General features: G+C 42.0%; 1 protein-coding gene and 1 long non-coding RNA gene across 11 annotated transcripts in view; one reads left to right on the top strand and one right to left on the bottom strand.

Moving 5' to 3' along the window:
- SGSM2 (small G protein signaling modulator 2) overlaps positions 1 to 27,596 on the bottom strand; it is a 136,057-nt gene that overhangs the window by 43,511 nt on the left and 64,950 nt on the right. For 6 of the 10 annotated variants that reach the window (XM_087889609.1, XM_087889630.1, XM_087889615.1 and 3 more), the window contains exons 3-12: positions 22,434 to 22,596; positions 20,851 to 20,922; positions 17,850 to 18,011; positions 13,552 to 13,619; positions 10,978 to 11,123; positions 7,883 to 8,017; positions 5,610 to 5,734; positions 4,745 to 4,812; positions 3,606 to 3,769; positions 1,891 to 2,026 (exon numbers count right to left, since the gene is read on the bottom strand). In XM_087889609.1, coding sequence (XP_087745735.1) covers positions 1,891 to 2,026; positions 3,606 to 3,769; positions 4,745 to 4,812; positions 5,610 to 5,734; positions 7,883 to 8,017; positions 10,978 to 11,123; positions 13,552 to 13,619; positions 17,850 to 18,011; positions 20,851 to 20,922; positions 22,434 to 22,596 — 1,239 coding nt within the window. The remainder of the gene's footprint in view (positions 1 to 1,890; positions 2,027 to 3,605; positions 3,770 to 4,744; positions 4,813 to 5,609; positions 5,735 to 7,882; positions 8,018 to 10,977; positions 11,124 to 13,551; positions 13,620 to 17,849; positions 18,012 to 20,850; positions 20,923 to 22,433; positions 22,597 to 27,596) is intronic. The other 4 variants (XM_087889617.1, XM_060693193.2, XM_060693194.2 and 1 more) reach the window with 1 other exon arrangement.
- On the top strand, positions 10,129 to 13,878 carry LOC132712282 (uncharacterized). Its single transcript, XR_009622972.2, has 2 exons — positions 10,129 to 10,216; positions 13,798 to 13,878. It is a non-coding gene; the product is annotated as an uncharacterized LOC132712282 (long non-coding RNA).

The following is a 27,596-nucleotide window of genomic DNA, read 5'->3' on the forward strand; positions in this document are numbered from 1 at the left end:
TGGCCTGCAAGGTAAAGTAAAACTCACCTAGCTGATTCTGATGTGATAGCAAAAAAACCCCCCACATAATTCAGTTCAAGAAGAATAAATTATACAACTCCCAATGTTATGTGTTTCTTCTTGGAATAAAGATATGAGAAGAAAACTAGAGGCTTGGCTGCCCTTTCATTTATTTTTGCTGGGTCATTCAAACAGACAAATTTGATGTTAATCCTAATTTTGGTTAATCAAAGCAACATCCACAATATAGTTTATAAAGCTGTTTTATATCCCAGAACTTAATTATGGGTTAGCAACAGGAGTGGGAACATATTGGTCCCACCAAAAGGTGCCAGAGTTAATTCTCACAAGATTGTAGGTTTCCCATTCGGGTTTAGCAACCTCAACATCAAAACTGCAACAATTATATGTCATTTCCCACAAAAAAATTGGGTTATGACAACCTACAGGAAATTTACTTCTGCTCCTGTTCTGGGAACATTGAAATCCTGACTATAAACTGCCCGAGATTGCAGAATAGAAGTTCTGGCTGTCACCGTAGATGTGAGGTTATTGAGAGATTGAATTTCCCCATCTCCCACCGTATACATCATACTAAAAGGATTATATTATACAGGTAAGTCCTCAATTTACAACAGTTTGTTTAGTGACTTTTAGTGTCAAAGTTTCAACAGCACTGAAAAAAGTGACTTATGGGAGTTCTTCACACTGACAACCATTCCAGCATTCCCCAACTTGCGAATTATCACCCCAAATTGCTGGGAGTCAGGTAGCAAAACTATAACAAATTATTACAAATTATTATTACTCTAAGATTCTGAAGTTACTGTTGATTTTAAAGTTACTTCAACAGAGAGTCCTCAACTCACAACCATTCGTTTAGTGACTGTTCAATGTTAAAATGGGACTGAAAAAGTGACTTATGACTGTTTTTTACGCTTACAACTATTGCAGCATCCCCCCAGGGTCATGTGATCAAAATTTAGATACAGGAAGTCCTCGATTTGCAACGATTCATTTAGTGATCATTCGATGCTGTTTTTCAACAGCATTGAAAAAAGTCACTTATGACCATTTTTCAAACTTACAACCGTTGCAGCATCCCCCATGGTCACGCAGTCACAATTCGGATACTTGGCAACTGGTTCATATTTAGGACCACTGCTGTGTCCTGGGGTCCTGTGATCACAATTTGACAAGCAAAATCAATGGGAAAATTAGGTAAAGGTTACCCTCACACATATGTGCAAGTCGTTCCTGATTCTAGGGGGCGGTGCTCATCTCCGTTTCAAAGCTGAAGAGCCAGCGCTGTCCGAAGACATCTCCGTGGTCATGTGGCTGGCATGACTAAATGCCAAAGGCTCATGGAATGCTGTTACCTTCCCACCAAATGTGGTCCCTATTTTTCTACTTGCACTTTTTACGTGCTTTCAAACTACTTGGTTGGCAGAAACTGGGACAAGTAACGGGAGCTCACCCCATTATGCGGCACTAGGGATTTGAACTGCTGAACTACCAACCTTTTGATCGACAAGCTCAGTGTTTTAGCCACTGAGCCACCGCATCCCTTTTTAAAATTAGATTTTTCAGAAACTTCACAATTAGATTTGAAAATTAGATTCACTTAATAACCGTATTACTAACTTAACCACTACAGTGATTCACTTAACAATTGTGGCAAGAAAGATTGTAACATGGGGCAAAACTAACTTAATAACTGTCTCACTTTGCCACAAAAATGTTGGGCTCAATTGTGGTTGTAAGTCGAGGATTACCTGGAATTCCTTTTAAGAATTTGTTTGGATAAAATGCCAGGATTTCAAATGCCTCAATTTCTGCACGTTGCCTTTCTCACACAATCTGTGAAACCAGAAGAGTAGAAATCCTTACTGTTCTCGTGTCTGTGGCCTGGGTAAATAATCCTGAAGACATAATCAGTAGCCGTCTCCATGACTGATGGCATTTCTTCCATGTCCATCGACCGGTTGTGGCTGTTCCGTTTCCGGAGCTTTGGAAAAACTTTGCCCTGCAAGACAAGGTGGTATGAGATGAGGTTGAAGCTGCCATACCTAAAGGTGAAGCAGGCAGGTAAGCAGAGAGGACCAAAACCCAGGAATGTTATCTAAAACAGAGGTCTCCAACCTTGGTAACTTTAAGATTTGTGGACTTCAACTCCCAGCTTTGCTGGCTGAGGAATTCTGGGAGTTGAAGTCCACAAGTCTTAAAGTTACCAAGATTGGAGACCCCTGATCTAAAAGATCTCTTGGGGAGATCGTTAAGAAGGAGCCAAGTTGTTAAGGAAACAAATGCTACTTGAACCAGATTAGACCTTGGGTCTGAACACATGGGAAACCCCTCCCCAAGCCCCATCAAAAGGTACCAGACTTGAAAAACAACAAGGCAAAAGCATCTGCTAGTTTTGAGAATCCACAAAGCAAGGGCTTTGGGTATCCATGGGGTCGTGAAGCCCACCCACTCTTCAAGTCATCTTTGGATCCATGATGGTTTCCATCTCTCTAGGTAGTGCCTGCCAGCCTAGTTGAGAAGGCCATGGGTAAGTGTGGATGAGTTTGTGGGTACTTGTGAGAAAGAGCAAATGTACATTGCAGCCAGTAAAGTTACTTTAAATTCACTGGGTCTCCATGTGCTCCAATGAACTGCTTGTGCCTCAATGTTCACTTGGAAATTATTTGAGTGTATATAGAAGACGAGACAGAGCCTCTTGGAGAGGTGGAGTCAAGAGAGGAATCAGCCTGGAGTCATTACATTCCCAACAAGCAATCCAAATCCGACCCCCTTCTTGAATTCTGTTAATTATTATCTAGTGCTAATTTAGCACTAATGTTAGTTAGATTCCTTTGTATTGATATGAGTAATAAATCAGCTTAACTGGAACTTAACATGTGATTCTGATGCTTCACACGTGACAGTGCAGCTGTTGACCAGGGGTTTGAGTATGTGAGTGAATAAGTGGCTGTAAGCTAAACCACCAAGTGTCTGTAATAGTAGGGCATTTGTAAAAAGGCCAAAAGAGGCCAAACTGGAGGACAGGCTGTGATGGAGAACATTTACTGTACTTGAAGTTCCCCACTTAGGATGTTAAGATTTGAGAGGGAACCCCCAGTCTAGAAGATTAGCAGTCAATTCAGAGCAGATAAAAGTAAGGGGATTAGGAGACAGGAGAAGTCAACAAGTGATGGATTCCAATTTAGGGAGAAGCCAGGAATCCACTAATAAACAGTTCACTTAATACCTTCTGCAGGGATGAAATCACCTCCATGTGCCATTTCCAGATTTCAAGTTTTGGAATTTCTAATGTCATCACCCGAGTCAATTAGGAAGGGAATCATTAAGTTGCTCTAGAACAGGGGTGTCCAACCTTAACAACTTTAAAATCTCTGGACCAACTCCCAGAATTCTCCAGCCAGCCATGAAGTCCATAGGTCCACAGTCTTAAAGATGCCAAGGTTGGACACCCCTACTCTAGAACTTGATACCCTTCAATCCTTGCTTAACAAGGACTACTTGTAAATTAGAGGTAGTAGCATGTTAGAGAAGGCTGAAACAGAGCAATGATTCTACAGAGTTGGAGTCTCTAGCCTTACCTTTCCCTGTTGGGACCACAATGGAGGCTCCAGCTGTCCACGGGGCAGGAGGCCATTCTCAAGGCAAGAAAGGAAGGCCAGGAGATGTCCACCAGGTGGAAAATGGAGGGGGGGCCTCTGGATACCATCCTGGCTCACCAGCACCAAAGTCCCACCTTGGTCAGCTGCAGGGATAAAATATTCCTTGCTATTGGTTTCTTTAAAAACCACAGCAACAAAAGGCAGTATAGAATTGCAGTCCTAAAACACAACCCCTTGTTGAAGTTAAGTAGGACCAAAAGTGCATGACAAAGAAATTACTTAGGAATGCCTTGCACATCAATTTCATAGAATGATAAAATCATAGGCCTGGTAGAGACCTTGGAGGATTTCCAGTCTAATCCCCACCCAAAGAGACCCTATACCATTTCTAGTGACAAATGGCAGTCTAGTCTCTTCTTGAAAGCCTCCAGTGATGAAGCTCCCACAACTTCTGAAGGCAAGCTGTTCCATTGGTTGATTGCTCTCACTGTCAGAAAATTTCTCCTTATTTCTAAACTGAATCTCTCCTTAATCAGCTTCCATTCATTATTCCTTGTCTGGCCTTCAGGCAAGTTGTCCCCCTCCTCTCTATGACAGCCCCTCAAATATTGGAAGACTGCTATCATGTCTCCCCTGATCCTTCTCTTCACTAAACTAGCCATGCCTATGTAACCATTCTTCATATATTTTAGCCTCCACTCCCCTAAGTAAGCAGACAATTTCTTCTGTATGGAGGCAGGGGAGAGTGAGCTGCAGTGATAAACTTGCAGCCTATGAAAAATATATCCGACCCTCCCCTCCACTAGATCCTCATTTGGGGTGGCATTTTGTTTCAGCAATTACTAGCTTCTCTTATTTAACATATTAATCATCAAATTTTCTGGATGCCTTCAACAAAGTTCTCCAGCCACTTCAAATTCCTTCTCTGACAGCACTCAAGTAAAGTTGACACATACCAAGTTAAAGCATGAAATTGGTGCAATTCACTAACAAACTAACGTAATTACTGATTTCAAGACAGATTTCATCAGTTATGGCAACTCTGAGAAAAGATGCTCTCTTAAATCACTGCTAGCTTCTGTTGTAGGTATTCAAACCCATCAAATATGAAGACTTACGTTGCTGGTGGCAGTGGATGCAGACAATTTGGCTGAACGGTACAATCAAGGCGTAATCCCAGTAGATGCTGAAAACGAGATGATAATAATGACACCAAAGTGTGACAATGGTTGAAAAGAGAAGGGTGGACTTCCCTTCCCTTCAGGGGTTTAAACAGAGGCAAACCAACCATCTATCAAGAAAGCTGTAATTTGGATTCTTGCATAGAAAACTGGACTTTAAGGTACTAAACGACACCATTGGACCCTGGAATCATATTCAACGACATCAACTATGAAGGTGGCCCTTAATCCATCTAGTCATTGAAGTGCAGCATTGTTTATATTACAGCCAGTCATAATGTATCCAAGAAGTCTTACAACACAATGAGTTTTAACATATGGCAGTTATTATTTGATAAAATTCTTGAAATCTGTGTGACCTGTAACTTGTATTTGTATCACCACTTCCTGCTTCCCTGGCATCATCCTACTATAAATCCTAAAACAGTCTAGTCCTGTTAGTTGGACTTCAATTCCCAGAATTCCCCAGCTGGGGAATTGAAGTCCAAACTTCTTAAAGATACCAAGGCTGAGAAACATTTGCATCCAACGAACCAAGCCGCACCTTGCAAAAGCTTGTGGCTTTGAATAAAATTTGTGAATGAGAAACAGATTCTAGCAGACTCCTGGTTTTTTTGTTTTATTTTTTGCTACCATAGATTAACACAGCTTTCTTCCTACACTGTTGTTCTTGAGCAAGTTAGAATTTAACGAGGATACTTTGCTGAAAATACTTTGGAATTTGCTAGGAGCACATCTGTGTGTCTTTTTCCTTGCTACCTTTAATCTTTTGCTTAATATTTCACTGCAAGCAAACCCTTACCTTTTCTCCAGTTCTGAATCCCCCAGATTCCCATTCATGAGCTGATTTGGTGTCCATTTCAGAGTTAAAGAATCAGAAGACTGATGAAGCGATAGATATCCAGGAATGGCCTCCATGTCATCTTTCTGTTCCATAAGTGAACCCCAAAAGTGATAAGAAAAAACAAGACAGAAATATCGGACATTTGCTGAAGGTCAGGTAGTCCTTGACTTACGACCACAATGGGACCCAAAATTTCAGTGGCTGAGCAAGACAGATGTTACATGAATTTTGCCCCATTTTATGACTTTTCTTGCTGCAGTTGGTAAGTGAATCATTGCAGTTGTTAAGTTAATAATACAGGCTTTAAAAAATTATTTTATTGATTTTCTATTCAATACATTTCTTAGTGCTTAATAAACATCGTGTTGTCTGGGTATTTAATTTACTTAACAATACAAATTACATTCTTAATCTCCACCCCTTTTTTCTAGCCATTAGTAAAATAAACCACCTCTGTCCAAAATGTGGACTTTGCTGTCTTCAAAAGAGTGGCTTTTTTCTTTTTAACTCTCTAAAAGGATGCAAATGACCAGCTGTCTACAAGAAATATACAGTAAATCCTTCCACTCCCTACCATCCAGCCAAGAGCTGAAGAAGCTTCTTGTATGAGAAGCGAAACGTCTTCAAAGAAAAACAAGATAGTCCAGTTTCCTCTTGAAAAAGCAGCTTTGAGACAACCACGACCTGGATGATTGAGAATCTCCATAGACATTGGTACAGGTAATCCTCAATTTATCATCACTTGGACAGCACTGGAAAAAATGACTTAAGCATAGACCTATTGACTGTTGCAGAGTTCCTGCAGTCCTGTGATTATGATCTGGGTCCTTGGCGCTCACATTTATGACTGTTGTGATGTCCTAGGACAGTGATGGCTAACCTTTTTGCCATCGCGTGCCAGGAGGGGGCGGTGGGGGAGGGTCGCGCGTGCACGTGCCCACGCTCATGCGTGCGCAACCCCCTCCCCCCCACTCCTGGCACATGATGGCCTGGTAGGCCCGTTTTTCTTTCTTACCTGGTTCCAGATCCTCTCTGTGTATCTGGGAAGGGCGAAAACAGCCTTTCCCACTCCCTTGGAGGCCCTACGGAGGCTGAAAGGGCCCATTTCCCGACTCCCGGTGGGACAGGAAGTGACATTTTTTGCTGTCCCCAGCCTCCAGAACCTCTCTAGGAGTCTCTAGGAGCCTCTCTAGGAGTCTCTAAGAGCCTCTCTAGGAGTCTCTGGAGGCTGGGGACAGGAAAAAACGTCACTTCCTGTCCCACCGGGAGTTGGGAAATGGGCCCTTTCAGCCTCCGTAGGGCCTCCAAGGGAGTGGGAAAGGCTGTTTTTGCCCTTCCCAGATACACAGAGAGGATCTGGAGCCAGGTAAGAAAGAAAAACGGGCCTTCCCCACCCCACCCCCAGGCCCTCCAGAGGCAGGAAACAACCTGTTTCCCTACTTCTGGTGGGCCCAGAAGGTCTGAAAATCAGCTGGCCAGCGCGTGCATGCGCCCCAGAGCTGAGCTGGCGTGCCCACTAATATGGCTCCGCGTGCCACCTGTGGCATGCGTGCCATAGGTTCGCCATCACGGTCCTAGGATAATGTGATTGTCATTTGCAACCTTCCCAGATGGCTTCTGACAAGTAAAGTCAATGGGGAAGCTAGCAAGGAAGTTGCAAATTGCATTCATATGATACATCGCTTAATGACTGCAGTGATTCACTTAACGACTGCAGCAAAAAATATGTAAAATTGGGTGCAGTCACGACAGCTCACTTAACAACCAAACTATCAAATTTTCTGATCCCAACTGTGGTTGTAAGTCAAGGATTACTGGTATATGACCTACTGTACAGGTAGTCCTCAACTTACAACAGTTTGTTTAATGACTGTTCAAAGTTATAATGGCCTTGAAAAAAGTGACTTATGATCATTTTTCACACGACCGTTGCAGCACCCCCATGGTTACGTGATCAAAATTCAGACGCTTAGCGACTGACTCACATTTATGTGAGTGCCCCGGGGTCTTATGATCCCTTTTTGTGACCTTCTGACAAGCAAAGTCAATGGGGAAGCCAGCTTCACTTAACAACCATGTTACTAATGTAAACAACTGCAGTGAGTCATTTAACAACTGTGGCACTAGGTCATAAAATGGGCCAAAATTCATTTAAGAACTGTCTCATTTAACAACAGTTCAATTGTGGTCGTAAGGTGAGGACTACCTCTACTCTGTCTCTAAGCACTTACCGGCTGAACCAGCACATTGTTCTTCCCATACAATAAATGTGTCCGCGAGTTCTGATGCAACGACTCCACATAATCTCTGGCCGAAGCGGCAAAGCGATCTTCTGAGGTGCTTCCACTTGACTGACGCTTCCTGATCTGAGGCACAAAAGAATCCAACACTGACAAACAAGAAAAAGCTGAGCTACAATCGCTCTCCAAGGACAACTTTGCAAGCTACTCACAATTCAGCTAACATCCACCAAGGCTTCTATTACTGCAATTTCTTTTTTTTTTAAATTAAATTGAATTTGTTTGTCCTCTCCATTCCTGGCCTCCACAAAAGATTTTGGTTTCCTTATCATCAATCAACTGATTATTTCCTGAATTGTCCCCATCCACTCCAAATATGTTGCACAAACAATTCAATTTCTAACATAAAGCCTGTCCGTCTGTCTGTCTGTCTATCTGTCTATCTGTAATACTGTGTTTTCTGATAATTCTTTCTTTCTTTCTTTCTTTCTTTCTTTCTTTCTTTCTTTCTTTCTTTCTTTCTTTCTTTCTTTCTTTCTTTCTTTCTTTCTTTTTTATTCTTTATTGGCCAACTGTTATTGGGCACACAAGGAATTTGTCTTTGGTGTATATGCTCTCAGTGTACATAAGGAGAATAAAATACATTCATCAAGAATAAAAAGATACAACAGTTAGTGATAGTCAAGGTTACTAATAAGCTATCAAATCGTTCTAGGAAACAAATAAAAACAATATAAATTGAAAGATACATGAAACCTGGTTATGGTAATAAGTGGGAAGAGATAGATACTATTAAGGAAGAGAATAATAATAATAATAATAATAATAATAATAATAATAATAATAATAATACAGTTAGTAAATTATTTGACAGTGTTGTGGGAATTAGTTGTTAAGCAGAGTAATGGCATTCAGGAAAAAACTGTTCTTGTGTCTAGTTGTTCTGGTATGCAGTGCTCTATAGCATCGTTTTGAGGGTAGAAGTTGAAACAATTTATGTCCAGGATATGAGAGATCTGTACATATTTTCACAGCCCTCTTTTTGACTCGTGCAGTATAAGGTCCTCAATGGAAGGCAGGTTGGTAGCCATTGTTTTTTCTGCAGTTCTAATTATCCTCTGAAGTCTGTGTCTGTCTTGTTGGGTTGCAGAACCAAACCAGACAGTTATAGAGGGACAGATGACAGACTCAATAATTCCTCTGTAGAACTGGATCAGCAGCTCTTTGGGCAGTTTGAACAGGCAATTTACAGCAGGTGCAAAAACCTAGATCGGGAATGTCCAAACTTGGCAACTTTAAGACTTGTGGACTTCAATTCCCAGAATTCTCCAGCCAGCATGGGAGTTGACTGACTGGGAAATTTGGGGAATTGAAGTCTAAAAGTCTTAAAATTTAAGACTTTAATACTCCTGGCCTAGATGATCTTGGCTGATCTAAAAAAGCAAAGCAGGATTGATGGGGAAGCTGGAAAACATTGGGAACCATAGGTATGTTCTTTTAACTATAATTATGGAAAAGAATGAAAGGTGCATTGGGGTGTGACCAGAAAATGGGACATCCATGAGGAGGATAAAAAAGACCAGATGTCAATTGTTGTAATATAGTCCGAGTCTTTTTATGTTTTTTGACACTCCATACATGTGCAAAGGGGCAGGGTTTAGGTCACACAGCCATGATTACCATGCTGCTTGTTATGATCCTCCATGTTGGACATCACTGGATGCAAATACTTCTTCATATTTGCCACTGGATAAAAGTAAGTAAGTCAGGAGGTGTCTACACCAGAAGAAGGTCATGGCTAAACTATTGTTGCCAAGATGTCACCACTGAGTTGAGGTCAACTCAAGAAAGTTTTTATGTTTCTCAACGAGAAAGAGATGTATAACATACTACAAAAATTGTGATTCCTGTAACCTCGAACTGGGTGAAATGGTGCATCACTGAGCATCATTTTTTTGAACCAAGGTACCATCAAATGTGCTAATTTACAGAATAGGTCCAAATTCTGGAACCTATGACTCCCATGGATTGGAATTTGGCAAATTTTATAAAACAATTTATGACATAAACATTACGTCAGGATTCCAAGTAGCAGCCTGTGGCAACCCTGAAGAGGTTCAAAGATGGCTCCAGGGCTGACACATTATCATAAAGGTGATTATGATGTAATATGGAATGTCATAAAACACTTCCTGTGCTGACGTTTAGCTACGCTATATAGTTCAACAGGGGTTATTTTCAAGGCAGATACATCTCTCTCGTTATCTCAACTTTTTGAGTGAAGTCAGTATATGAGAAGCTGTGTTGAAGGAACTGAGGAACCCGGTAAGGAAATATCTCAGAATTTATGACATAATGGGACACAGGTTGTCTAGTATGAACTATATGCCTTGCTCTACAGCAGGAGTGTCAAACTTGATTTCATTGAGGGTCACATCAGGGTTGTGTTTGACCTCAGGGGGGTGGAGTTGGCGTGGCCAGGGGTGTGTGGCCAGTTCAAAGTCACTCTTTGAGTGGGGGTGCCTGTGGTGGCCTGAGCGCTCTGCCAGCAAAAACGGGCTCCCAAGCTCTGTTTTTGGCTGCGACAGCCTCCTGCAACCCTCTGCCAGCAAAAACAGAGCTTGGGGGGGCACATGTGGCCCTCGCAAGCTCTGTTTTCAGCTGTGACAGCCTCCTGCAACCCTCTGCCAGCAAAAACGAAACTTGTGGGGGGCATGCAAACCCCCTCCCCGGAGGCTTTCCTCGAGCCTCTGGGAGGGCAAAAACTGCCTCCCCAGGCTCCGGAGGCCCTCTGGTGGAGGCCAGAAACGGGCTCATTTCCAGCCTTCCTGATCTTCCGGTAGGCCCGTTTTTTGCCCTCCCTGAGCCTCCGCACATGCCCTGCACTTACCTGCATCCAAAATGGGCCGCAAGGGGACTCCTGGCCAGCCAGGAGTGGGATTTGGGGGTTCTCTCAACTGCACAGAATCTTAGCTAGAGGTTCTCCTGAACCCCTGCAAACCCCCAGCAGCCCACCCCTGCTAAGTATTCCAAAATTACTTTTAAAAAAGACTTGAGGGATATTAAAGGAGAAAGAAATCACCTACTCCTAGGGCTGGCCGTTTAGAAGGAGAGTCTTGACGATTATGGGTTCCATGAATCCGATGCCTCTGGACCAATTCGTCTGCTGAGGGGTCTGTCCAGAAGTGGTCAGCCGTTTTCAGCTTTGTGTAATCCAGAGCACAAGGCCCAACTGAAAGCCAGACAGAGAAAATGGAAAATGGAGTCACATGCTTCTCTTCCTCCCCAAAAGGCCTTAACAATTGAAGTTGGCTGACCAATCCTCAAGTAAACATTCGTTCGTTTAAACCAGTGTTTCTCAACCATGGCAGTTAAGGACTTTAAATTCCAGAATTCTGGCCCGGGAATTCTAGGAGTTAAAGTGCGCACATCTTAAAGTTGCTAAGACTGTGTTGTGGCCCACCAACAGCCAGCAGAGCTGGCAGCAGATTCAGACAGTGAGGAGGTTGGGGAGGAATGTGGGCCAGTCCTGGAGTCTGGGGAAGGCTCAGACGAGGGCTCTGCATCGGAGACAGAGAGGGGGCCAAGGCCATCTGGTAGTTTTTTGCTGCCTCCGGAGCCTCCACAGTCTGACATCAGTGAGGCAGAAGAACAGCAGGAGCCTGTTCCCAGTGTGCGCATGCGCAGAGCTGCCAGAAGACAGGAACAATTAAGAAAACGGGGTTGATTTGGGATTAAGGCATGGAGATGATTGGCCCCTCCCATAAGACATAAAAGAGAAGCGAACGGGACGTGAGCTTTTTTCAGGAAGTTCATCTGGTCAGTAAAAGCTTTGGAAAAGTTCTGTTTGACTCTGTGCTAAGTTTGGTCTTGCCCTGCGTGTGGCAATTAGTTCTCTGGCAGCATTCCAAGGGAGATAAGGTGGGTGTTTGTAAACACTTCCCTGAAAGACTGAGAAGCCTTTCGGACTGGGAATGACAATAATTCACAGCCCTATGAATTAAAGAGGTTTGGCAGGACTAAGATAGTGTTGTATACTTTCCTTATAAGGAAGCCTAGGTCAGAACAGACGGAGAGAGGCTGATTTAAATGATAAATAGATTTTGTCTCCCTCCCGAGTTGGAAGGTCAAGTTGGCCCTGTTATTAGATCAAAGAAGAAGTTTCAATACTAGATCTGGAAATTTCAGCAAAATATTTGGTGGTCAGGCCTGTGTCTCTTACAGCAGCCACTTTGTTTCAAAAATGAACTGCTTGTGTATCTGGAAGAAGAGGGAAGGCCATCTTGGTCCCTACTAGATCAATCCTGAATCCTGCCAACAACAAAATGCCCCCCCATATCTTTTCAAATAAAAATATTGATTGAACACTAGCTATGAATTTGTTCAGCAGCAGGATAGTAAAAGCAGTGAACAGCTGGGAAGCGAGGCATACATAAAAACTACAAAATGTCTGAAATTCTATACTAGCTGATTTTATCTCCCCCTGGGCATGAGGCTGGGGGAAAGCTGGCTGATTTTCAAGTCACAGGTCTATAATTCCATCCCCAGATTCTGCATTCATCCTCCAAGTCTTGAAACTAGGCTCTACTTAGTGGAGTGATGCATTTAGGTTCAAACCCAAATGCTGAAAACAATAGACATTGATTGTCTGTTTTTTCTAAATGTCAAATCCAGATGTTTCTCTGAACTGTCCCCAAGGATACGTGAAGCACCCAAGTTCTGGGGGAGGAAAAGAGGACGATGAAACTGTAGCCGGTAGTTTAAATGTGTAATACAATGTATAGGTAGTCCTTGATTTACGACTACAGTAGGGATTGGAATTTCTAACTGCTAAAATGATTTTTAAGAGTTGCCCAGTTTTACAAACTTTGTTGCCACAATTGTTAAGGGACTCCTATAGTTGTTAGGTGAATTCAGATTTTCCCATTGACTTTGCTTGTCAGAAGCCAGCTGGGATAGTTGCAAATAGAAATCACATGACTCCTGGACACCACAATCATTGTGAATATATGCCAGTTGCCAAGCACCTACACTGTGATCACGTGACCATAGGAACACTACAATAGTCATAAGTATGAAGATTGGTCATAAGTAACTTTTTTTCAGTGCTATTGTAATTTCAAACAGTTGCTAAACGAATGGTTGTAAGTCAAGGACTACCTGTAATGTAACAATTAACGTGTTGGACTTGGTTTGGAGAGATTCATGTTCAAATCCCATCCAACCACAAAGCTCACTGGGTGACTCTGGGCCAATTAAAATACCTTGAAGTCCAATCTGACAGATCTGTGTTGGAAATAAAATTTGCAAGGATCGCTACGAAAACTTTGGATTTCCAGGAAAAAGTATATGAAAACAGCGAATGAATACAGTGAATGAATATAGGAGTCTAAATCCTTCTCTTGATCAGTTCCATTTTATATTCTCCAAAAGCTTTCTAATATCTTTTATTCTGAAACTTTCACAATCTTACAAAATAGTTTAAGGGACTCTTAGAAATGTTAGCTTAACCATACCAATTGACAAACACAAATTCCTTTGGTGCAACTCTATTATATTTGGGATTCACGTTTTAATTTTTGCAAACAACTTTGGAAAACAACATGGGGAACCAAGTTCTTCAAAATTGCATAGAAGTAACATTTAGGAAAGATACTTACCTAGAAGACAGGCCAAGATGGGTCCAAATACTGGATCTGCCAATAATGCCTCTCTTTCATAATATTTGCTAGAAGAAACCAATCCCCACAATCAATTCAAACAAAGAAAGGAAAAATATGAACACAATATATTTTGTAGAGGTAATATTTTAAGGCAAAATTTTGAATGGAACAGAAGTTAAAATGACCATAATTCTGGCTTGTTCCCTCTTTTATTTTATTTCCCATGTGCATGTGTGTGAAAAGGAACATCTGGAAATGTTGTGGCAAAGGGAACATCTGGAAAGGTTCAATGGGAGATCAAAACCTCTTCAACCTACATGCTCACTTAAGTTTAGATGCAGTCAAAGTTTTCCTCTTACGAGGATCTTTTCTCTATTTTTACACCTGATGATCAACTGCCATCAAAAATTGAACTCAGCTTTCTAAGCAGACTTTGAGATAAAAGATCAAAAGATGTGGAGAGACCTGACTCTAGAATCACCAAGAGTGGAACAGGACTGAATGGATAACATCATCATATCATAAAAATGTTGCTTAGTGATGTATGCAGATCTTCAATCTTCTCCTAAATCTAAAGTTTCTAAACCAGCGTTTTAAATCTCAGCAACTTGAAAAAGGTCTTCAACTCCCAGAATTCCCCCCTTACAGATGCTGCTTTGAACTCCGGTATAAATGCAATAAAAAAGTACAACAGAAAATAAATAAAATAGTAGCTAAGGGGATAGCAAACCACCGAGGCTAAAGGAATCAAAGGGATGGAAAGAGCTATTCCTTAACCACAGAGCAAGTGGTGGGAACATCTTGAGTCTGTGAAAAGCTTCAGCTGGTGACAAGACGATAACAGAATAACAGAGCTGGGAAGGACCTTGGAGATCTTGTAGTCCAACACCCTGCCCTAACAGAATACCTAACAGAATATCAGGGGTGTCAAACTCGATTTCATTGAGGGCCGCATCAGGCTTGTGTTTGACCTCGGGGGGGTGGGACAGGGGGGGCATGGCCAGCTCGACGTCACTCCTGTTGGGGGGGGGGGCTGTAGTGGCCCCAGTGCTCTGCCAGCGAAAACAGGCTCCCAAGCTCCATTTTCAGCTGCCACAACCTCCCACAACCCCCTGCCAGTGAAAACAGAGCTCAGGATGTGAGCCTCCCGAGCTCCGTTTTCACTGGCAGAGGGTTGCGGGAGACCGTGGCAGCTGAAAATGGAGCTCGGGAACCTGTTTTCACTGGCAGAAGCACCACAGGCCGGTCCTTTGCTGTTTCCAGGGTGGCCCCGCGGCCCAGATCTAAGTACCCTGCGGGCCGGATCTGGCCCCCGGGCCTTGAGTTTGACACCCCTGCTCTATATCATTCCGGATAAATGGCTCTCCAATCTTTTCTTAAAAACTTCCAGTGATGGAGCACCCATAACTTCTGAAGGCAAGCTGTTCTATTGGCTAATTGTTCTAACTATCAGGAGATTTCTCCTTAGGACTAGATTGGGTCTCTCCTTGACTAGTTTCCGTCCATTGCTTCTTGTCCTTCCGTCAGGCGCTTTGGAGAATAGCTTGACTCCCTCTTCTTTGGGGCAGCCCCTGAGATATTGGAACACTGCTATCATGTCTCCCCTAGTCCTTCTTTTCACTAGACATTCCCAGTTCCTGCAATGGTTCTTCATATGTTTTAGCCTCCGGCCACTTAATCATCTTCATTGCAGGGCAGAAGTTAGATGAACAAATTTCAGCTGGACTCTCACAGTCCCTACTTTTTTTGAACCCATAATGTACCACTATGGCTGGCTTCATATATAAAGGTAAAGGTTCCCTTCGCACATATGTGCTAGTCGTTCCCAACTCTAGAGGGTGGTGCTCATCTCTGTTTCAAAGCCGAAGAGCCAACGCTGTCCGAAGATGTCTCCGTGGTCATATCGCCAGCATGACTAAACGCCAAAGGCGCATGGAACGCTGTTACCTTCCCACCAAAGATGGTCCCTATTTTTCTACTTGCATTTTTTACGTGCTTTTGAACTGCTAGGTTGGCAGAAGCTGGGACAAGTAACGGGAGCTCACCCCGTTATGCGGCACTAGGGATTTGAACCACTGAACTGCCAACCTTTCGATCGACAAGCAGAGTGTCTTAGCCACTGAGCCACATCGTCCCTTTGGCTTCATATATAAAGCATGCCAAATGAATTCTTAGCACAACATCTCAGTCTAACCTCCAAGTCCTTAAAAAAGATGATTTCCTGTGTTCTTAGGAAGACATGCGATCTTAAAGGAGAGAAGTAGCACTGTTTCACCTATAGATGGGGCGAGAGATCCAAGTCCTGGCTTTGTCCATCAGCATCTGCAATCAGGTCTGTTGAAGTGAACAATCCCACCCATTTCCAAGAAAATTCAGGAATTACCTGTTCAGACCTCCTTAGACAGAAATCAAACCTAGGTCCATGGGGACTGCTATGGATTGACAAAGATCCCTTTCCTCCCTTGCTATAGGTAGTCCTCACTTCACAACCAATCACTTAGGGACTTGTTCAAAGTTATGATGAATCCCTCAAAAGGTACAGGCGGTCCTCAACTTACAACAGTTCATTTAGTGACCATTCAAGTTACAACAGCACTGAAAAGGGTGACTTATGACCATTTTTCACACATATGACTATTGCAACATCCCCAAGACCAGGTGATCAAAATTCAAATGCTTGGCAACTGATTCACATTTATGACGGTTGTAGGTTTCCCAGGGTCCTGTGATCCCCTTTTGCGACTTTCTGACAAGCAAAGTCAATGGGGAAGCCAGATTCACTTAACAATGTTATTTCTAACTTAACAACTGCAGTGATTCATTTAACAATTGTGGCAAGAAACGTGGTAAAATGGGGCAAAATTCAATTAAATGTTTCCACTTAGCAATATAAATTTGGCTCAATTGTGGTCATAAGTCGAGGACTACCTGTATTTATGATCCAGTTCTGGAGTTCCAACGGCTGCATGCATTATAACCCGCCGTTGTGTGATTTCATTTTGGATATTTGGCAACAGGCTGGTGTTTATAACTCTTGTCCCAACGTCGTGTGACTACAATTTTTGGTGTTTTGGGCCAGTTTCCGGTGTTTACTTTCAGTTTCTGGCAAAAAACGTGACTGAATAAAGTCATTGTTTCAATGACCGCTGTGTTTGCTTAATGACCACAGTGCTGCAGAAAAGGTCATAAAATCGGGTCCAGTCACATGGTGACCTGTTTAACAATTTGCGACCATAATTCCAGGCTCAGTTATGGTGGTAAGTCGAGGATCCCAGATTGTTTGGGGGCAATATGCTGACTCTGTAAACCGCTTAGAGAGGGCTGTAAAGCACTATGAAGTGGTATATAAGTCTGAGTGTTACTGCTATAGCAGGCTAATTCTGCCGACTGTCAAGAGTTCAATGCCTTCAATCCTGACCAGCTCAAGGTTGGCTCAGCCTCCCATCCTTCCGAGGTCAGTAAAACAAGGACCCAGGTTGTTGGGGGCAAGACGTTGACTCTGTAAACCGCTTAGGGAGGGCTGTAAAGCACTGTGAAGTGGTATATACCATATTTTTCAGAGTATAAGACACACGTTTTTCCCTCCTAAAAGAGGCTGAAAATTTGGGTGCGTTTTATACTCCGAATGTAGCTTTTTCGAAGCTTTTTTTCAGCCCTAAGGAGGTGCTAACAGTGAAACGCTTTGCCTCCGACTCAAAGTTTTTTTTCAGCCCTAACAAGGCGCTAGCGAGTGAAGCAATCTCCGTGGTTTGCCTGCTTTTCTCATTGCTTCTCTCTCCAAAGATCAGTTGTGCTTTAGAAGTTGTTTTTTATCCCCAAGCAGTAAATAAAAAACAGCAAACTAATGTGGTGAAGCTGACCAGACTAAGGATGCTAGCCAGATGAATACCTGGTAGGCAGATTTTCTCCCCCCTATTTTCCTCCCCAAAAACTAAGCTATGTCTTATACTCCGGTGCGTCTTATACTCCGAAAAATACGGTAAGTCTGAGTGCTATTGCTATTACCTGTATGTCTGATGAGTCCCAATATAGGAGGAAATTAGTCACATACTGCCTCCTAGTGAGCAATATAAGTAAAAACACCATATAGGACAATAACACTCTGCAAAAATAGAGAATCTCCCCACACCACCCAAAAGCAGGATGGAAGTATGTAAAAACCTTGTACGCAGGGACATGCCCTAATGTTAACATCCACAACTCAGCGCTCTGAAAAGTGGACTGCATATACCCTCCCTTGAACAAAATGAACAACAAAAAATAATAACCCAAGCAAACCTTGGCACTCTTCTTACCTATTGTTATCCACAAGGTATTGCACAATTTTATCAAGCACCCTCTCGATCAGGGCGGTGCGCACCCAGATGTGCTTAATGGCTTGCGGGGATAAAGAAGAGGGTTTGTTTGTGGTTGAAGCTTGTCTCTTCAGGGATTCTTGGCCAGCCGGCTGGTATTTTCTGTTTTGGGGGGTAGAGAAAAAAAAGCAGAATCCACATCAAAGGTTGTATTTGCAAGACGTACATTGGCAGAGCACTGATGCCCCAGTCTCAATCACCACAAAGGAGGCTCCAATATTATTGATTTCTATTTCATTTGAATTTCCCATGGTATTATTAACTACCTAGAACAGTGTTTCTCAACCTTAGCAACTTTAAGATGTGCAGACTTCAGGAGACCATCCCACCCTAGGCATGAAAGCCGGCTAGATGATTTTAAGCCAATCACCAGGAAACTATGAATTCTAGTCCCACCCTGAGCATGAAAGCAGCTTGATTATTTTGGGCCAATCACCAGGAAAGTTCTAATTCTGTCTTGGCATGAAAGCCGACTGGATGATTCTGAGCCAATCATCAGAAAACTGTGAGTTCTAGTCCCACCTAGGCATGAAAGCCGACTGGGTGACTTTGAGCAAATCACCAGGAAACTGTGAGTTCTAGTCCCACCCTGAGCATGAAAGCAGCTTGATTATTTTGGGCCAATCACCAGGAAAGTTCTAATTCTGTCTTGGCATGAAAGCCGACTGGATGATTCTGAGCCAATCATCAGAAAACTGTGAGTTCTAGTCCCACCTAGGCATGAAAGCCGACTGGGTGACTTTGAGCAAATCACCAGGAAACTGTGAGTTCTAGTCCCACCCTGAGCATGAAAGCAGCTTAATTATTTTGGGCCAATCACCAGGAAAGTTCTAATTCTGTCTTGGCATGAAAGCCGACTGGATGATTCTGAGCCAATCATCAGAAAACTGTGAGTTCTAGTCCCGCCTAGGCATGAAAGTCGACTGGGTGACTTTGAGTGAATCACCAGGAAACTGTGAGTTCTAGTCCCACCTAGGCATGAAAGCCAACTGGGTGACTTTGAGTGAATCACCAGGAAACTGTGAGTTCTAGTCCTGCCCTAGGCATGAAAGTCGACTGGCTGACTTTAAGCCAATCATCAAGAAACCGTGAGTTCTAGTCCCATGCTAGGCGTGAAAGCCGACTGGGTGACTTCGGCTCATTCCCTCTCTCAGAGCTGAACCCATCTCACAGGGTTCTGCGTTATGCAGAAGATTGGAGGAGGATGTGTTTGGTGCCTTGAGTTATGGATAAATAATTGTAAAGGCGGAATATAAATAAATAAAACTCCTGGAATAATGTTGCATCTGCTAAATAACATCCACTGAGCAGACTTCATTCCTGTGTGGTTAACCCCTTTGCTAGCTGAAAGTGAGCAGAGGCAATAACTTAACAAACTCTCTGCTGGTTGTTGCTGTCATGGTTTGTTTTCTTGGCTTAGGGCCATTTGGACACACGAAAGTTCCTGGGATGCTTCGAGAGGTTTTAATATCATGATGGGAAAAGACAAAAAGGTTGCTTATAAGAATTAGCCAGTTTGAAGGGGTTGGGAAAGAGGAAGGGAAGAAACTCTCTGAAACTAGCATTAAAGAGACTTTTCAAAACATACAGGTAGTCCTCAGCTTACGACTACAATTGGACAAGAATTTCCATTGCTAAGCAAGGTGGTTGTTAAGTGAGTCATGTCCATTTTTATGAGCCTTTTTGACATAGTTGTTAAGTGAATCACACTATCATTAATCAAATCTGTCTCCCCCCCCCCATTGCCTTTTGTTTATTGGAAACTGGCTGGAAAAGTCTCAGATGGCAATCACATGACCTCAGGATGCTGCAACTTCTTGTACATACATGTTGGTTGCCAAGAACCCCAATTTTGTTCATGTGGATATGGAGATGCAGCGACAGTCATTAAGTGCAAGGACCAGTTGTAAATAATTTTTTTCCCCAATGCTTTTGTAACTTCAAATTGTCAAGTTTCCGAAAGATGCCCTAATTAATTCATGAGCCATGATCCAAACTTCAAAGGAAATATAGTGATTTAGATATAGTGTCAACTTGCAAAGCTTTCAAGTTGCCACAAATGGTCGCTGAACAAATGATTGTAAGTCGAGGACTACCTGTAAAGCATTTCATGACCATTTAGTACTATTTCACTTGGCTGGTATATTCCCCTGCAAGCAAGTTATATATGAATGCCAGGCTGGCTATGAAAATTGACTTCAGTCTCTGATTCTTTTATGGGGTTAAGATGGCACACAAGTTTCTAGTCCTTCATGATGCTGATTTTTTTTTTTTTTTTACATCTCAGGGTTATATTGCATATTTTTGCACCTTCTCAAAGACTTTTTTGCTGCTTGGTTGCAATATCAATTCAAAGACTCAGGAGATATATATATATTGAAGACACACAAGGAAATATGCAATTCTCTTTTGCACCATATATAATGAGAGGTTGCCTCTGTGGCTCCAATTATGCCTGTCTTCCAGAAGAAAATCTGCGAGGTAGGGCAGCCTAAGTAAATGTTTTATTTTGTCTCTCTTCATCATGAATCGTCTCCATCTTTGGCAATTGCTATGTAAAATCCAGCCGCAAAATGTTGGAAAACTGAGTTTAAGAGGGAAGAGCAGCCAAAAAATCTAGCGGTTTCATTGGCAAAGGCAGTGACGTTGCTTGCCAGTTCAACCAACTCCTTTCGCAGCCAACTCGATCAGCTGCTTAAATGCTGAAATGTCACTAAGGGGGGGGGGGTCCATATTTTTCCAAAGTATTTCCTGATCACCCAAATGGCCATTGGCAAAGTATGGTAGTTAAAAATGGAAATTTGGGGGGAACAGGAAAACAAAAAGAAAATGCCTGGGAAATCATTTTCTCCCTCTTCGAATTACCCAGTCAAAAAGAGGAAAAGGGGATCTTATTTTTCTCTACTACATCTGAATTTCTCACTTAATATAAACTAGTGACCTGAACAGAGATGGAAACACAGTCGGAAAGCCGAACCACCTGCCTACATTCTCCCCGTTGCTTACAGATGATCTGCAAAGGAAAAGAAGAAAGGGACAAGTTCTCTTTTGAAGCTCTTTGTGGGTTGAATGTGCACAGATATAACTTGGGATCTCAACTTAAGAGACACAGAAGTGAATAAAGTCAACATGATCCCCAAGGGATTTTTTTATTTTTTATTTTGCTAAATTGGGGAGAAAAGGAAAGCTGCCAACTTTGAAAAACATACATCCAGAGCAATCTTTTCCAACCTCACACGTACACAACTAAAGGACTTGGTGTGGCTTATGGAAAGTGGTGAACGACACATTATTTGTGTTAGAAACCAGTTTGGGCTAAATGTATTTATTTAATTACCAAATTTGGAAACTGGCCATCTCCCTCAGAGCAAAATTAAGAGAGATTAGAAATCTACTTTGTGTCCAAGGTTGATTCTAAATCTCTGGAAGATATAGAGAGAAGATTAACTCAAACATGAAGGCCTACCATGAGCTTTAGGAGGCACAGTAGAAAGAGAAAACAACTGGGCAGCATTACACAGGTAGTCCTTGACTTATCACCAGTTGCTTAACAACTGTTCGAAGTTATGACTGATTTGAAAAAGGAGACTTACTACCTAAATTCTGATAGTAAGACCCTCTCCATGGTCACATGACTGAATTTCGGGCACTCAGCAAAATAGCCGCATTTACAGCAGTTTCCCGTGTCTGTGGTCACATGACTGGGTCTTAAAATGATTTCGCCAAAAACCAGCACTTCCTTCCTGTTTTTGGCAAAATTGTGGGGTTGGTTTTGGTTTGCTTAATGTCTGTAGTGTTTGATTAATGACCACAATGTTTAACTAACAATTGCTGCAAAAAAAAAAAAAAGGCATAATTTTGTGATCGCTACAATGTATAACCCTAATGGACAGGCTCCATGAAGGTCGTATGTCGAGGACTACTCGTATTGCATTAATAGTGGTCAGATGATTTTCTCTTCCCTAACTGTGCCTTTCCCAGGAATCTCACAATGCCAGGAGAACAATCTTTCATTTCTCTAATCCTACTTGGTTAGATACCAGGGCACTGGGACAAAGAGGCTATGGCCTGGATAAAATCAATCAAGGACAGAACCAACCTAGAACTAAGGAAAAATGTCTTGACAGTGAGAACAATTAATCAGTGGAACAACTTGCCTCTAGAAGTTGTGGGTGTTCCAATACCAGACATTTTTAAGAAGAGACAGGATAACCATTTGTCTGAAATGGTATAAGGTTTCCTGTCTGAGCAGGTGGGTTGGACTAGAAGACCTCCAAGGTCCCTTCCAACTCTGTTATTCTATTATATTCTCTTATACCAAAGAAGCATGATGGGCCCTATCCACTATGCTCTGATCCTGGAATCATTAAAAATAATCATGGTGGCTGCAGAATGCAAGATGCACAATTATCTCTTCCAGTTGTGCCACCGAAGAATGGGATGTTCCATCTCCTAATGTTGAGTAGCCTGAGGCATCTGACTGGCCACTAGGAAACACACACAAAAAATGAACGTCACCCTCACCTGCCTTCAGCTTGTTGCAGCAACTCCTGCACTTTCCTGCATATCTCACTGGCCACGTCATACGTCTTGCCAACCTTGGTGAAAAGTGCAGCGATCTTGTCCGTCCGCAAGAAGCCGGATGCCCGACGCTTCAGCATGTGGAGAAGGCAAATTTCTACCATTCCTGGCAGAAAAAAAAAAAACAGAATACAGGGCCAGTGAGCCATAGTCTCTTGTAGCAAAAACACATATTTAAATAACCGAGTTGGAAGGGACCTTGGAGTCCGGGGATCTCCAACCTTGGCAACTTTTAAGTCTGGAGGATTTCAACTCCCAGAATTCCCCAGCCAATTCTGGGAGTTGAAGTCCTCCAGGCGTAAAGTTGCCAAGGTTGGAGACCCCAATCTAGTCCAACCCCCTTTCGAACAGGAAAGTCTATGCTATTTTAGACAAGAAACTTAGAACTTAAAATAACTTTATTGTCACTTTGAATGTATACTAATCGGCATACATTAAAATAAATGACAAATTAAGGAAAAGTGCTGGAATTTACACAGAACACAGAATATTTGTAGTTCAGGGTTGAACTGAGGGGCCCTTGGTGCTCTCTGAACTTGATTGTTTTCTTGAAGATGGTTCTTGCAGATATCAGCACTGATGATGTTACCTAGCTGGGTAATGAAACGTCTGCAAGGAAACAAACTCAGAGAGTACCAAGGCTCTCACACAGCACAGCAAACCATTAAAAACGTAAGCCAAGTTAACACTTGCCAAGCTGCATTTGTGAAAATGGAAGTGTATCCCTTCTTTAATTGATATGGTTGTGTTTAATGTGTGAGCGTAATCAGTTGTGTACAAGGAAGGACCCATAATACTGAACTCTAAAGCAAGGACGTTTAGTTCAAATTCAAAATTGTGATTCCAACAGTTGCAGCCTTTGTGAACGTAATAGTCATCCATCAGTCTCTCTGGGAATTGGCATCAATTATTCCAACACAATTCAGATCGTGTAAAATGAGCTCTCGGAAACATGAAAGCTTATGAATCACCACTTTAGATTACCAGAAATGAGAAATGTTTGTGACTCTGCAATGTTGATAAAGACATCTGACATATAATTCATTTGTTAAATTACTGACGGCTGAATTTAGCTCCTTCTCCTCTTTGATCTCACCGTTTATATGCCCAAGTATTAAATTCTGAAGCTATCAACTGAATTGAATTGTATGTCTCTCTTTGTGCCTAACACCCACAGAATATTCCATCTATGAACAACTTTGGTTGATCTGCAATTACATTTTTTTTTAAAAAAATGCAATAGCAAGAAAGAGATGCACAGCACGGAAGGGCACGGAAATCTTAGAGACAGCCTGGTTCCCAGTCTACCCTACAAATTTCTGCACCCTTCCTGAAAAGAATGTTATAAAATAAATTTCATTTCTTTTCCAGACTGATCTAACCACAGTGGTCTGTCTGGCCTGCCAATTAGAGCAAGCAATTTCTAAGCAAACAAGCTGGCATTTTGGCAGCTTAAAAAAATAACAATAAAGCAACAGAAAAACCATGATCCGTAGGGAAAGATAGGGGTTTTTTGCTTTAAAAAAAGGCAGAAAATCTTTCTCCTTCCAAAACAGTTTACCTCAGAAATATACCACAGAAAAAGATTGGGACTCTTTAGGATGCAAACTTAATGTGGCCTAATTTAGCTGTGTTTATCTAGTAATATTTTTGTTTGGGGTGGGGCCTAACCAGCCTAACCCAGGGGTCTCCAATCTTGGCAACTTTAAGCCTTGTAGACTTCAACTCCCAGAGTTCCTCAGCCAGCTTTGCTTTGCTTTGCTGGCTGAGGAATTCTGGGAGTTGAAGTCTACAAGGCTTAAAGTTGCCAAGTTGGAGATCCCTGGCCTAACCAAATTAGAAATGCTCCTCTTAATTACAAGTAGTCCTCGACTTCTGACCACAATGGAGCCCAAAATTTCTGAGCAAGACAGTTGTTAAGTGAGTTTTGCCCATTTTACGACTTTTCTGGTCACAGTTGTTAAGCGAATCACCAAAGTTGATCAGTTAGTAAGTAATCCGATTGTTAAATCAATCTGGCTTCTCCATTGACTTCGCTCATCAGAAGGTAACAAAAGCTGATCACATGACCTTGGGACCCATTTGCCAAGCGTCTGAATTTTGATCATGTGATCCTGGGAACCCTGCAAAGGTCATCACTGTGAAAAACGGTCATAAGTCATATTTTTCAGTGCCGTTGTTAACTTTAAACTGTCACTAAATGAGCTGTTGTAAGTCGAGGACTACATGTATCAAGGTATTAAGCAATAACAGAGGTGATTAAAGAAGAGAAATTTATTTCGAGGGAAGTATTTTATATAGTGTTGCTCAGACCAAAGGATTCCTCCAAATTTTCCACAAGTTCGGACATGAAGAATCCCTGATCTCTGGCTCTCGTACTGAAGTTGGAGACTAAGGTTACAAAGAGAAAAAAACATAGTTGCTTACTTTCTGAGGAAGATGCAAATATATCTCATTGTTTTATCTATAATGAACTTCTCCTCCTCCTTCTCTTCTAAACCTAAAATGGCTCCATAGAGTTCCCTCTGATACCAGTACAAGTACCGTGTTTCCCCGAAAATAAGACTGTCTTATATTTTTTTGAATCCCGAAATAAGCACTTGGCCTTATTTTCGGGGAGATCTTATTATTTTGGGGTGCGTGGAGCAAGATGGGGCTCCTCTTGCTGTCTTACCTGATTTCCAGCTCTGCGTTTAAATATTTTCAGGGAGGGCTTATTTTCAGGGGGGAGGCTTATTTTAGCGCATGCACTCAAAAGCCCGATTGGACTTATTATCAGGGGATGTCTTATTTTTGGGGAAACAGGGTAGTCCTTGACATACGACCATTTGTGACAGTCAAAATTGTAGTCCCCTTTCTATGATGAAGATTGCAACAACCATTTTAGTCTCCAAAAATGTCTAAAGTCAAAAATTATACTGAAACCATGGGAACCTACCGGTTATGGGATGCCTGTCAGGATCTTGATGACTGTCATAGGATGTCAAATGCTACCTGGCATCCATGACATGTATGACACTAAACTGCAACTTGAAACTGAAACTATATGATGGCCAAACAACAGCATAGACCTGTGTTACTCAACCTCAATAACTTTACGCTGTGTAGACTGCCAACTCCTAGAATTCCCCAGCCAGCCATGCGGAATCACATGATAAAGAGGAAAATAGTCAAAACTGCTGAAGTGGATGCTAAGAATCGAAATAATAAAGTAAATGCTATAAGAATGGGATGGGATGGGATGGGATGGGATGGGATGGGATGGGATGGGATGGGATGGGATGGGATGGAATAGAATAGAATAGAATAGAATAGAATAGAATAGAATAGAATAGAATAGAATAGAATAGAATAGAATAGAATAGAATAGAATAGAATAGAATAGAATAGAATAGAATATTCTTTAATGGCCAAGTGTGATTGGACACACAAGGAATTTGTCTTCGGTGCATATGCTCTCAGTGTACATAATACATTCATCAAGAATCATAAGATACAACATTTTGTGATAGTCATAGGATACTAAATAAGCAATCAAAATCATACTAGGAAACTAGGAATGCATAATATGTAAACTAAGTCTGAACTGAGATAATGTGGATAAAATCAAGATGAAACTAGAAAAAAAAATACTCCATATAAAATATACTAGACCAGGGTTTCCCAACCGACACGTCTGTGAGTTCTTTGTTCTAATTATATTGTGTTTGCTTAATATTTTTGCTAGTTTGCCCAGAATTCCTTCTAGCAGATGGGCAACATATACATTTATTTAGAAAATAAAATAAATGAATCCAATTTGTCAGAAAAAGTATCAATATGGTGTGGGAAGCCCCCCCTCCTAGAGAATGAAATATTTTGGGGGATACTAAAATACTTCCCCATAGGAGAAATGGAAAAACATGCTCTTAAAGGCAGAAAGCAGCCCCAGTCTTCCTGCTACAGGAAAACTCAAGCTGCCTTAAGCAGAAGCCTGAAGTCTTTAGGGTTCTAAAGGGGTCTTTATATTTTGTACCCATTAAGAAATCTAGGCCAGCCTATTCATAAACAAACCGCCTTCAGCCCAACTCCCCCAGGCTGGAGTTGATGGGATTAAGAATTTACATTCCCCCACCCAAATTCTAAGGACAGGACATGACCTTTAGGACATCATAGAATTAACCTACCATCATTGAAATAGTAAAAGACACAAGGCTCACTACACTGCACAACCACCTGGAGCAACTCAATCACAAAACCCCAGAACCCTCTAAAGATCCATCCACACACCCGGCCATTTTGTCAGCCACCCCAGAAACATGATGCTGTCACTGAAGTTTCTGGATACCAAATAAACAGAGACTTTCTTTCCAACCAGCCAGCCTCCATTTTATTTCCAATATCTTTTTCCCAGTTTTGAAGCAGACTGGATTTTTCTTCCTACAGGGGCATCTTAAGATATTTGGGCGCCTGGGGTGAAAGAGTAGATGGTGCCATTGCTCTCCACTTGATGGACAGAAGACACCTCTGTACATCCATTTACTGTACCACAACTCTGACCCATACTGACAACTGCTGCCTGAAGACACATCTCTCTTTGCCGAATGATAGGAGTGGGTTTTTTGGTTAATTACCAGCCCCACCAGGATTAACTTTAATCAAAGAACTGGAATGAAATTTAATGGCACAATGTTTGCAGCAGATGGCCAGTGGTAAACGGCAGTCAATAAATATTGACAAAAACATAGGCCACACAGGGCTAGCTCTGAAAAATATAAAACCAGGCAGCTCCCATTAAATTCCACAGCTGAGGAAGATGATAAAGTGAGGGACAAAAGATGGCACTCCATCAAAAAACAGCTGGGAACTAATTGACTAGACTGGGATGTTCTGAAGTTCTCCAAGACACGGTAATGCTCAACTTATGAATGTAATGGAGCTTGTCCATCACAACTGTAAGTCATGAGGGTCGTAAAATGGATTGGTCACAGGACCAATCAAGATCATGTGAAATATTAGTACTTCTATATATTGCTTTGATAAGACCATGCTTGGAATACTGCATACAGTTCTGGTCACCATGATATAAAAAAGATGTTGAGGGAAGAGCAACAAAGATTATTAGGG

This window comes from Pantherophis guttatus, chromosome 1, assembly GCF_059756535.1.
Source record: "Pantherophis guttatus breed Tessera chromosome 1, ASM5975653v1, whole genome shotgun sequence".
NCBI classification, from domain to species: domain Eukaryota; kingdom Metazoa; phylum Chordata; class Lepidosauria; order Squamata; family Colubridae; genus Pantherophis; species Pantherophis guttatus.